We start from the raw sequence: 12813 nt of genomic DNA on the forward strand, positions 1-12813 counted from the left end.
AAAACGTCTCCTCTGAGCAGCACTAAGCATGTTCATGGCACAGAGGTGAAAACAGGGCCTTCCTGTCTCCTCACCATTACGCTGACGTGTCCATCCCTCTGAACATACAAGTCACATCCCTGGCTGCTTACTGCACAGGCTTTGCACTTGCATTCTTCAGCTATAACCATTTGCATACTGGAGTTGAGAACTGGGGCTATGGCAGCACACAGCTGACTCCCACATTTCCTCCCTACACATCTCCGGTGTGGTTACAGATGGCAGAGAGAAGGTGCTGCACTGGCGAGAGTTCAGCACCCCACCTCTTCAGCTGTTGGGTCAACTGGGACTTTTCCAGTTGAGAGGCTGACAGAAGTGAATCCAAGAAGCAAAGAGTACAGATTGGAAGGTTGACCGCTCTCATCTTGCAGGTACCGAGTGCAGGGAAAAGGGGGTTTCTGTAATTCTGAAGACACTTTCACCAATAACCTGCCATTCAGATATGAATTTAGGGCATTTATGGATCAAAGCTGGTTAATAGCAGAAGGGAGTTTTTATTGTGGAACCCGCAGCACAACTTGGCTCCCTTCTTGGGAATTCAACTGTCGGAGGGGTAACTTTCGGGAAAGAATGCTGAATAAACAGTTCTTTTGGCACATAATTTTAACAGAATCTAACATTCTGTCTCTTCAGAAGTATCTCCCCTCCTCCTTCTTAAAAATCTGATTAGCCATACAGAATTCCTGATTAGCAATACAGGATTCTCCCTCATTCCCCTCAAGAGGGGAAACAGACACACTAGAAAACCCTCTCCCTTTTTTTACCTAGAGGGAGGTAAAACTAGTTCTGGGGTTTTCTTCTTGCCTTTTAAGAGGGGAGGTATTTCCTGCCCCCAAACGTTAAGCAAAATGGAATTACAAGCCTCTGAGCAGCAAAATAACAGTGATTATTCTTTTTGGATGCTAATTTCCACCTTGATAAGCAATGCTATAACCAGCGACGGAACTCCTTGTGCACAAGACAGTTTTGATAAGGGTGAGGAAGGGGATCCACTTTTTTAGTTGTAGCTAGAACCCAACAGCACACTGAACAATACAGCTGTATCAGCTCACAGTACTTAAAATTTTAAAACATTGCTGACATCAGAGACAGCAACTGTTCTCCTGCAATTCACTGAAGCATCAGCAAAATGCAGGTTCCTTGGGTTAGTTCCAAATCTAGGAAGTTAGAATAAGCCTAGGCAACATTCCTTGAAGAAATAGGATTTTTATCTATTGTATTACTGGTGCCACTGTAAATCAAATTCAGAACATCTGTGCCTTTAACAGGAAGGGGGCATGTACGTGTAAAATGCTGGCAGTTTTTGTTGAATCCATAGAGAATCAGTTCTGGACTTAATAATATGTTATGTCCCAAGAAGTGTTACTATTCCTGTTACCACTCTTTTTTCTTCTCATCCATGGAGACTCCACCAGGGCCCAGTGCAACGACGAGGAGGAGCCCTCCAATTACAGACATGGTCTGGAAGAAATCGTATTTGAGGAAGTCGTGCATGGGCTTGTAGGCTGGGACGGTCCAGAAGGCATTGAAGTAGATGTTGATGCCAAACAGCCAGATGACTAGAGTCAAGGCAGCCAGCTTAGTCTTGAAGCCAATTGCCACCAAGATAATCAGGGCTGTGCCCACAATGTTCTGCAGAATCTGCAAGGAAAAAACCCACAAGCTCACAAATGGGTCTTAAAATAGATACACCAACATCAGAATAGAGCATGGATAAGTTCAGCAGAACAAGTTGCCGTGGCACAGATGATTTAACAACTTTTCTAAATATTAATTCTACTAAAAAATAGACTTAAATGCTAAACATTGAGTAGGTCCTGCAGCCAATCTGGAAGTTGGCACTATATTCTAGTTCCTTAACTCATACTTGGATACTTACAGAAAAGAAGTTCATATCAAAATGCAGCAGTGTCATGAACATGAGGACCAGCAGCACACGGCCCCCCAGCTGCATGTACTGCTTTGGAGAGCTTTCCCGCATGGTGGGGACACCAGCAAACATGCTCTTCCCCTCTGAGCGCGACTCAGCCAAAAGCAGCAGCAAGCCTCCCCCAAGGGCAAGGTTCCTACAGACAGACAGAAATAGGAAAAAAAAAGGCAGTTTATTACAGTTTGCATTGATCCATAGATTTAAAGTCTTATCTGACAACTTCAGCTCATTAAGAACCTGCATGATAGTGAGGAGTGACACACTCTGCACCTTGCTATGGGGTCTGCATTCCACTTCACAGCTGAACTACCAGCATGGTACACGACAGCAATTTACACAAGCCCACAGACACATGCAGCCTGCCAGACTCAGACACAGCTGCTTGGCGTGTGTTACAGCATGAATTCAGCTGTGCTGAAGTTACTCTGTGCCTCTGGATTAGCCACAGTAGTTCAGAGGTTGCTTTGAGAAAAAAAAAGAGCAGCAGTACTGCTGAAAGAAGTTACACATTTACAGGGTTGTAGTAAGCCCAGTGTACAGTTCCTGTGCTGCCCCCTGCCCTCCCCTCAGAGGAGAGGGGTGAAGAGGTAAAAACCAGCCATCACAAGAAAGCTCATGCTTAAGAACCTTGTCTTCTACTCAGAGAAGGCGTTAGAGATGTAAAATCCCAGAAACCACTCTAATACCTACATGCTTTAGTTTTCTTGCAAAATGGCTTCAGTCATGCATAAATACGGTTACTATTTTAGCCGTTTAGGAAAGAGCAGCTCACTGATCCAGTCCAGACAATTGTTTGTGAGCTCTCAGCAAGGAGTTTAGTAGCAGAAGCACTTAGATCCTAGCAGGTCAGGATTAGTCTTTCCCTGCTACAGTGAAGAGCCCACTGTCTATGGTTTAACAGACTGTACTGATTTTTTTTTTTTTTAAACACTGTTGTTTCTTGTTTAATGTAAATGCATCATTTGTAAAATCTTTCTAGAAAAGGTAATTTCCTCTATCAGACAGTGACAGACAACAGTTTTCATTCTGTTTTGATAAAAACTTTAAGAAGTAGACATACCTCATCAAGAACTTCAGGTCCCATAGGATGCTGTATGCAATAGTCTAGGCAAAGAAAACACAGGTTAAAGCACCATATCAATGACACTGAAGTTCTGAACTCGTGTTATTATCTCCAGCCTGTACTATCCATAGCAGAAGTCAATTAGAAGCATGTTCTACTCACTGAAGGAAACAAAGTAGGTTACATCAGTGTGGTCTGATGAGTCAGTGTAAAACAGGAAATAAAAGCACAATTTACTTGTGCTTCAGTGCCCACATCGGTTTTGAACAGGAAGGATGCTACTAGCTACAATCCCTTGTGATGGGGACAGTCCTTACAAAAGCTGTGCACTGAAGGCACCTTACTGACATACAGGTAAATTGACTTCTGCTAAACTGGTTAAGTATTGAATCAACATCTCCAGCTGACTAATTACAATTACAGCCAAAGATCTATTGGGCACACCACAAGAACAGAAGCAGCAAAACAGTTCAATGACATTGAGGACTGGCATTAGGCCAGGGTAGAGAAAAATTTCAGGACTGCAAGTTTTATTTCATTATGGTGGTGGTACTGAGGCTAAGAAAGAAGATATGGGAGGTATGGTTTAGAAGGGGTGAAGACTTAAGCCTCCTACCTGTAATGCTATGATTCCAAACAGTCCAAAGCAGGCATATTGCACAAAGTTCCTACTCAGCACCAGGATACAGCCGCCTGAGTTGGGGAAATTGAACACAGTTACACTTCTTGCACAGGAAAAGGTGCTGCAGGAACACTAACTCGTTTCGAACTGAGCAGACTCCCATTTCTTTCAACTGTGCCATAGAGAACATCAAGCAGGAAGTTTTAACGGCACAGTGGCACAACAAGTTTGAGAACCAGGAATTTTTAGTGCGTTTTAAAGTGTTTTATAATTCCAAGAGTATCTTTTATTTTACAAAGGGGTAAGCACATGCTGAATGTAGTCCCCACCACACAGCACTGTTAATGCTTTAACACTGATAGCTGCTGTAAAGAAGCTAAAAAGAAACTCAACTTACCACGGATTTTCTTTTTTTTTAATGAGATAACTGTTAGGGCAAACATGCTGCACTCCTTTTACTTGAAAGCTTTTGTTCTATATCCTTTCTCAAGTCTTCTGTCACAAAGCACTGACAGCCTTTGCCACTCTGACATCAGGACTGGTAACTACATTAAATTAAGATGACTCTCTACACAAAAATACGAGGGTAAAAAAATCTAAACCCAGGCATAAGACAAGAAATTGGCAAAGCAAAGAACAGTAGATCAAGGACATAATATAAACAGAGAAGAATTTTACTTCTCTCCATTTCTGATATCCTAAGTCCATCTGGCACGCATACAGAAGCTCTGCTTCTGGGCTTATTTTGATTCCCGGGCTTTGAAAATCTGACACAAGCACCTCTCAGGCTTAAGTGTACCAACTGCAGGATAAGACTTTGCCACTAAGATTAATACCCATAAGCCCAGCAGGCTGAGGAAGTCTTTACACTGCCCTGTGTAAGAGAATATGATCATTTCATCTAGGGAATTCAGGGCATGTTTATAGACGTACGTACAGAACTGAACACAGATTGTCCTAATGGACTCAGCATCTCCAACTCAGAGGTGGTGTCACAAGAAATTCTCTAAGACTGCTTCCAGGAAAGGCTGAAGCAGGTCAATTAAGAGTTCCTTCCATTCAGCTTGGGTAGTACTACCAGTTCTAAGCTATCCATGGCTATTAAGAAGCCAGTGAGGCATCCCATGCTTACATGATTCACAGTGCTTACATGAGCCAGGGTGGCAGACACACTGGAGCACTCTGGCATCCACCTTAACAGCCTTAGAGCCACTTACTCAGCTGTCCGAAGAGATTTATGAACACAAAGATGGAGGCCAGGAAATAGCCACAGTTCCACGTGCCATCAATGTAATCCCTCTGTTCGCTCCACTGGAACCACATGCGGATGCCATCCTCCAGGAAGGTGCTGATCAGGCACAGGCGGGCCACGTGAGGCAGGTACTGCTTCGTCACCCTCAGGAACTGCGTGGGCAGAGAGCATCGTCAGCAGGGAAGGAAGGCAAGGTGATGATACTCGGGGCATAACAGACCCATGGACTCTGCAGACTCAGAGGTCATACACATGACATCATACACATGATGTCACTAACATCTGGAGAGAAATGTGGAGAAGAAATAAATTTCTTCTCCACTCCAGTTTCAGAACACTTGGGAGCAGTGGGGAAAACCTGTTGCCATGCTCCACCCAAAGAGCATCTTGGACAAGGACTTGGAGAAAAGCAGAATCCAGCAGCTCGCTTCCATTTAACTGGAACCGTGCTCTTACTAGATGAAGGCTGACCTTGGTTTTCGTTTATTTATCTCAGAGCTTCATGTTACAGCTCAACTATCAGATAGCCAGGAGCTGAAAGGGCAATACTACTCCCACCCACATGTTCAGGCACTCAACACCCTTTAACAAACTGATTCTGGGAGCCAGGCTGACAGAAGACTAATTCTGTAAAAATTAAAAAACATTAATAAGCTTTATGCCAAGCTAGTTCCCTCCAACAGCTCAAAAAAGCACTTGTGTAGCAGCAGCTATTAGATCAGCACAGCTATTGCATGAAATCACATCTTCTGTCCTCCACACATGTATACAGATTCTACTTCCATTACAAATAGCATCCTCTACAGAAAGAAAACAGGCATTTATCTCTACAATTTGATGCTGAGCCTTAGTTCTTGGGAATGCGAGATCCATCTGGTCCCACATACCCCTTCACCCTGCAAAGTCACTGGTTCACTTGCTCTACAGTTACAATAATTAAAGGAGCAAATACAGAATTGCCAAACAGGGTCTAGACCAACGTGCTCCACAGGAAAACTTACTGCCTCTGGGTTATGATGAGTGCTTAACTGTCACTAAGTGTCCTAAATAGCACTAGTTGTTGTTTAATGGAGACTTCTACCAGGATTTGCAGTGTCACTCTGAACACAAGCTAGCACCTGGCCCGTTTCATGCACGCGCTAAGCTCAGCCAGATCACTAACAGGACACATTTGGAGCCAGTGTAGGCTGCTGTTTAAGTGCAATCTAGTAAGAACAAATGTAAATTTCATCGAAAACTAACTTTACAAGATCATCCAGCAGGTTTCTACCTTCGGATGACAGGAGCAGTTTGGGCAGGTTGACACTTGTGAAAGCAAATGCCCATACCACAAGCCCTCACACAGAACAGCCAGGCTCTGCAGAGATCTCTGCGTTAGAACCAGGAGGAGCCTTTTAACAAAAATCTCATTATCCCCCATAAAGTTTCATGTGTTGTGAGGCACATTGATTCCTACAGCTTATGCAATATCAGAACACTTCAGGCATGAAATGGGGTGGGGGAACCCACAGGTGTACAGATGTCTTCCAGACATCATTGAACTACAGTATAGAAACAGAGGCACACAACCATTTTCTTTCAGAATTCAGTATTTACATTGACTTCAGGTTAGACAAAACAGCTGATCAGTTTGTTTCTGGGCAGAACATTGGTTTTTTGTTTGTTTGTTTTTTTAAGTTCTGGCAGCATTGCATGCTTTCAGTATATATGGGAGCATGGAAAGGAGACTAGACCCATTTCTGAAAATTTATTCTTGACACAGTAATTAGTAAATACTAAAGGTTCTTCCAAATCCTATGCAAATAACAAGCCTTGCTTACTGGTTAACTGAAGATTATCACAATAAAATAAAATCTAGTAAACATGCTTAACAATTTGTACCAGAACAAGCCACAGTAGAAGTACTGCATGCATCCAGAGTCTAAGGGTCAGGACTCAGGTTAACCGAGTGCATTTGAAGTGCACTCTGACTCAGGACTGCCACTCCAGGCTTTTTTAAGCCATCTTAACAGTTGGATGAATGAGTCAGAAGAAAATTTGTGATCTTTGTCACCAAGACACACATCTTGGTTTACAGCTTTCTTCTATCCTGGATTTCACCGTGCATTTGGGCAAGCTTGCTAAGGAATACTAAGGATAACGTGGTGTTGGAAATACTTTACAAACAACTTTTGGTTTTGTACTAAGTCTGCCTTGACAAGACAAAACAGGCAACACTGGTCTAAAAGGAAATGAAAGGATAAGCTCTGGGCATCTGTAGGAAAAACAAAAACACACTGTTGTGGGAAGGCTGAAAAAAGGAGCCAACAGAGAGGATACCTGCCTCCGGGCCTCATCTTTGTTGTTTCAAAGTGGGTCATGTGACCTGATTCCATCTTCCCCTTTCCCAAAACCAAACAACTGCCAACACTGCAGGTGAAGGAGCCAAGAAGGCATTTAACATGTACCTGTTCTCATGGCGCATAGAGGGAATTAAACACTATTAAGCATGAGCACACACATCCAATCAGCTTAAGACAAGTCAGAAAAACTGGAGCCTAAGGCAGCTGCTAAGCAACCTTATGATGACACGAATCATCTTCGGACACCCATAACTCATGTAGCTGTGTTTGCCTTGCCACACACAAGCTGAAACCCCCGTACACAGCAAGCTTAATGGTAAAAAAGCTTCAAAAGGACTGTACAAGCAAAAATCCAAGCCAAAAAAACAGCTAGCCGTGGAGATTCCGAGAGAAACAAAGAGCAATTACATGATAACGCGAGAGCATAACAGACATCAAGTGATTTTACAATTAAAAGACTCAGGCATAAACCACCTAAGTAATGGACAGAGGAACTTAGAAGAACCAGGAGCTCTCTAGAAGTGGGACTGAATAGTACTGGACACACTGGTTTCCTACACACCACTAGCAACATGTGGTTCAGAACGCTGTACCCCGAGACCACTTCCCTTCTGATTCACACAGATAAAAGCAGCACGTATGGGAAACGTGGCTGCAGTTAAACATGCCCAACTGAGGCACGGGACTCGAAATGCAGAATCCTCTAAGCACAACACCTGCAAGCCAAACCAAAACTGTTGGCATCAACAGAGGTGGCAGCATTAAAGACTCGTGACATCAAGTAGTTGGATGGCTTCTGCTGCTATGGGCTTTGCATCAACTGCTCTTGGCACACACTGCCTCCTTGCGAGAGGCAAAACATCTTGAGAAAAGACAACAAAATGGAAAAGGAAAACTATTTTAAAGAAGAACAGCTGGTTCTGTCTTGGCAGTCGAGTCACTAACATACACCGGAGGGGCTTTGTGTTGTCACTTCCCCCTCTAACAAGATTAGAAAGGCAAAGATAGATTTAAACACTCCTCCTAGCTTAACAAGCAAAGATGCACAAGAGGATCCAGGGAGCCCCAAGTCTAATCTCTGCTCAGAACCCCTTTTTCAAAAGGAGGCTTGAAATATTCAAACCCATAGAGGCCTGCCCAAAGAGAGGTAATGAAATTATTCTGGTTTGACTCATCACACTTTCTAAAACACACCCCCCTCACAACAGTCTCAAATTTGTTAAAAATCCAGTCCATTTTGTTAAAAGCACACATACCATCATGTAATTACAGGCCTTTTAATACCAATACACAGTCAGGAGCTGGGAGTTCTTGCTGTTACTAGGTGTCTTCTGCCCAAATGCAGAACCCTGTTCTCTGTGTGTACACGTGTGTGTTCTTGCATCAGGGAAGTTACAATCCCAGTGATGAAGTCTGCTCATCTACAGCATTATTAGCCTAGAGCTTCTGAGAAAGGCGTATTCCCAATATCTAGCTTGTATTCATTTAAGGAATTGCTTTCTTCTGGGAGGACAGAGACACCCAGCAGTCTGGGACACCAGTAATCTTTTCTGGAATAGGATGTTCAGTCCTCTGGCAGAGAGAAAAAAATTACTTCCATTCACCAACCTACATATATCCATTTCAGGAGATCCCACCTATTCAAGACAAGGACAGCAACACCCATCACACTGAGCTCAAAGTCTACCAGTCATGAGGGCCGGGAATAGAGGCATTCCCGTCTAGTTCAAAAGGGAAGGAGAGAGCTCTGACCCACCAGAACATCGCCAGCAGCCTTAATCAGGTTTTTAATTGCAGGAAGATTTCTCATGGCAATGCTTTTCACTCCTGAAGTGTGCTTTGTACCAATTCCCTTTTCCAAAATGCTATTTATTAATCCAGTCTTTAAAATCATAGAATGGCATAGGCTGGAAGGGACCTTAGAGATCATCTAATCCAACCTCCCTTAGTCATGTATTGCATTTTGCTGTCTCTTCATGGGAAGATTCTTTCCCAGCCTCTTCCGTTTATAACGCTGAAGGATCAGTGCACTGACATGACTACATTACCGTGATAGTTTCCAAATTCAGTTTAACACAAACCCCAAAAAAGTTCAGAATAACAATGAAATGTTTTCTTCTCCTTTCTGTTTTCTGCAAAATAGGATACAGAGATGTTAGAATTAGCTGAACAACATGCATCAGTATTTATGTTGGAAAATTAAATCAAACCCCCAGAGTCTGGTTCTCCCTTAGAGTTCTTTTGCTGCAGCACAATGACTCAATAGTCTCCTTGCATTTTTGCCATAATTTTTTTTTTTCAGAACAGCAGAAATACCAGGCACCCACATTCCTGAAGATTATTAGAGACACCAGAAGAGTTGCTCGAGATCTGCTCCCTTTTACGGGGATTGCAGAGGAGACAACCAGTTCTATAACCCTAAACGATTGGTACAGGCCCCAGATACAGCTGTTTTCAGTGCAATAATGTCAGCAGCACGTGGTGACTGCAGTGAAGGGCCTGGCATGTCATATTTTAACAAGAATCACTAAAAACTGGCTTAATTTCTAGTATGTAAGGACATAAATTATTTAATTAATAACATTGGGCTGGTGTTACAGGGCTTAGAAACAAACCAACCCATAAAGCCTGTAGCTAGTCATCGTTCTGAACCAAGATCCTGATTTCCCTGCACTGTCTATCACTTAAAGAACCCTTAACAGCTCTTCCCACTCTCCCCAGTATCTAACAAGTTGCCTCCTCTGAAACCAACAGGACCACTCCCACCACCCACAGAATGGCTGTCTCCCCCACTGCAGCCCTTGGAAACTGCTAGCAGCTCCAAGCAGAGCAGCTCACCAGCCATACTGTGCACCTGTGGGCTACAAACCCGTGTTACAGCCAAGCCAAACTCATGGCTAGTTCTCGTCATACACCATCCCATCACTAGCACTGGTGCTCGCTTGAATTAAACCATGAGATAACTGGAACCAACAGGAAAACCAACTCAAATTTTTTTCCTGCCAGTTCATCTCGGTCCTGGTGTGAGAGAGAAGGGGAACACAGCCTTGGGAGAAGCAGGACAAGCCCTTTCACCTATCACTAGCTGCCAGGCAGCTCAGCTGCCTTGTAAGCCCATGCCTTCAGTGCACCAGTTCTCCTCCGGATCAAGGGCCACTTGTTGTACTTCAGGGGAGACTTCTGACAAGTACCTTGGCATGCAAGGCCTAATTTTCTATTTCAAATGGAAATTATAGTATTTGAGAAAAATCAAGCTTAAATATTAGCATTTAAGGAACAGATTATTCTTCCTTTTGTAACAGACGTTCAGGACATACTGATAAGCCATGGAAGTAGCAGTAACTTTTTCCCCACAGGGCTTTTATGCTGCAGAAATTAAGACTCATTAGGTCTTGAACACCAGCATAGGGAGTGGAGAAAGCAAGGATATCATTGAGAATGCATCCAGCTCCCAGAACAGCCATTGTCCAGATTCACTACCTCCGCCTCCATCAAGGGGAGTTTCAACATAATTTCAGTCCAAATGTTCCAAGTATTTTTTTTTTTTAATCCAAGATGAACTAACCGTTTCCGTAATGCCAAGCATTAACTTCGCAATATATAACAAAGGTTATTGTTCAATAAATCTCTCCACTCCTACACTGGTGTGATCCTGAGTTAGCAGCATGCATAGCACTGAAAGCATCCAAGTGAGCTACAAAGTGGCTGTTTGGAGGCAGGATTTATCAAAGCAGCTAGTTACTTGGAAAGCCATAAAAATGGTTTTGCAATGTGATGGGTAAGCGTATGCAAACGCTCCAAATTCTGCGGCTAAAGGAAAGACTCATCTTTAAATAGAACGTGGCCAAGCACAAATAAAGTTGTGCCATTTAAAACTCATTTCAGGAGGAAGCAAACTGCATTTTAGCTGGACAAAAGAGCTTTCAGTAGTATGGAAAAAGGGGTGTTCAGACATCTAGAAATAGTCACAGAGGAATAAATAGAGAGGTGTTATAAAAAGGTCAGGACAAGTGTTGTAAATTTTGGCAAGTAATTTGAACACTATAGTGATAGTTTACTTTCTTCTCTAAAAGGAGAGGGAACAAGCTAAACAGAGGATGACGAAGATGACCCAGACACCCCGTAAACTGAACACTCCACACACTGTAAGAAGCTGTTTCTAAAATAAGTCTTTCATCTAGAGGTGGGGAAGAAGCGCAGAACAGGTTTTCCCAGTGAATCTCAGTTAAAGACACAGAGGTAGCACAGCCCTCTCAAAGCTGTGACGTGTTATCGTGCACCACACAACCCTCATCGCTTCCACAGCGAGAGTTGTAGAACCTGGCAGAATCAGATTTTGTACAGGACTTGCTAAATACGATTAGACGCTGCCTCGTATTTTCAGTTAGATGAATCACCATGACAGTGACAATCCTTCCAACACCATCGCCAGCAGATCAACCATAGAATCATAGAATGGTTTGGGTTGGAAGAGACCTCAAAGATCATCTTGTTCCAACCCCCCTGCACACACTCAAAATATTCCAGCTCTCACATATAATAAGAGACCATAAATTTCTGTTTATTAGAGAAAGCAGCAAAGGCCTTCACTGGAATAAGCGTAAGGATTACAACACAGCCTCAGGCTGTTTGCTTTCCTTTTGCCCCACTTCTAAGCACAGCACTATGGTGCCGGCAAGCCTCTCCCAGTTTGGGTTTCCAGACACCAGTCAGGACTCAGATTTTTGCTTTAATGTCACCATCACCCCACGCCAGCCTCCCACACCCCTTCGAGCCCCGCTTGCCAGCCCGGACGGCTTACAAGAGAGCACCTCGGCCCCTTGCTCCCCCTTCCATTTACTCAGTCCCCAGCTTCCAAGGAGAACTCGCCTGCTCCGGCCTACAAGCAGCCCAGGGGCGGCCACAGAGCACGCGTGAGGGCAGGGACCGCCAGCCCCACAGGGGCCCGACCGCGGGGCCTGCTCCAGCCGCCCCTCCGCCGGCGGGGGAGCGGGCCCCAAGAAGCCCCTCACAGGCGGTGCGGCCGAGGATGCCCACAGCCCTACCGGGGGCACCGGGCCTGGGCCACCACCGCCTCAGCCCACCCGGCACGGCCCAGCCCAGCGGCCCAACGCCCTCCCTCAGCACCGGGCCCTCCGAGGCGTCCCCCCCAGCCCCCGAGGGAGCGGCCCGGCGCACAAAAGCCACCCGGTCGGGGAAGCGCAGGCGGGCGGGCACGCACCTGGTCCGCGAAGTCCTCGGCGGTGCTCATGATGTCGCTCTGGCCCATGGCGGCGGCGGGGCGGGAGGGCGCTGCCGGCTGCTGCGCGCCTGGGCCCGGCCTCGCTCTCACGGGGGGCGGGGGCGCCGCGCCGCGCGCTGGGCCGCTGCTGCCACGTAGGCCAGCCCTTAAAGGCGCCGCGAGCGCGGCCGCGCGGCGCGCGGGGGGCGGGGCCTCCCCGCCCCGCCCACGCGGGGTCACGGCCCCGCCCCCCCGCGCCGCGCACTTAAAGGAGCCGCGCCCTGCGGTACCGCCGTGAGCGGGGGTTGCTGCGCGCCCGGTTCTGCGCCCTCTCGGCAGCGTTA

The 12813-nt window shown here is 45.4% G+C and overlaps 1 protein-coding gene across 1 annotated transcript; it reads right to left on the reverse strand.

The window, feature by feature from the left end:
• Positions 1–290: 290 nt before the first annotated feature.
• On the reverse strand, positions 291–12521 carry SURF4 (surfeit 4). The gene is made up of 6 exons (XM_086625049.1): positions 12470–12521; positions 4872–5058; positions 3649–3725; positions 3030–3073; positions 1919–2105; positions 291–1680 (listed from the first exon to the last, which is right to left on the reverse strand). Exons 1-6 carry the CDS (start codon positions 12515–12517, stop codon positions 1414–1416), a joined length of 810 nt encoding a protein of 269 aa, XP_086481175.1. The 5' UTR covers positions 12518–12521; the 3' UTR covers positions 291–1413.
• Between the last annotated feature and the right edge of the window lie 292 nt (positions 12522–12813).

The sequence above is a fragment of the Tauraco erythrolophus genome, chromosome 22 (assembly GCF_009769465.1).
Source record: "Tauraco erythrolophus isolate bTauEry1 chromosome 22, bTauEry1.pri, whole genome shotgun sequence".
Classification (NCBI taxonomy): Eukaryota; Metazoa; Chordata; class Aves; order Musophagiformes; family Musophagidae; genus Tauraco; species Tauraco erythrolophus.

Excerpts from the sequence above, each read along its gene's own strand:
- SURF4 (XM_086625049.1), bottom strand. The coding sequence starts at position 12,517 with ATGGGCCAGAGCGACATCATGAGCACCGCCGAGGACTTCGCGGACCAG. Across the intron at positions 5,059-12,469 it reads CCGAGGACTTCGCGGACCAG|TTCCTGAGGGTGACGAAGCA; the intron begins GTGCGTGCCCGC and ends CTGCCCACGCAG. Across the intron at positions 1,681-1,918 it reads TTGATATGAACTTCTTTTCT|ATTCTGCAGAACATTGTGGG; the intron begins GTAAGTATCCAA and ends TTTTCCTTGCAG.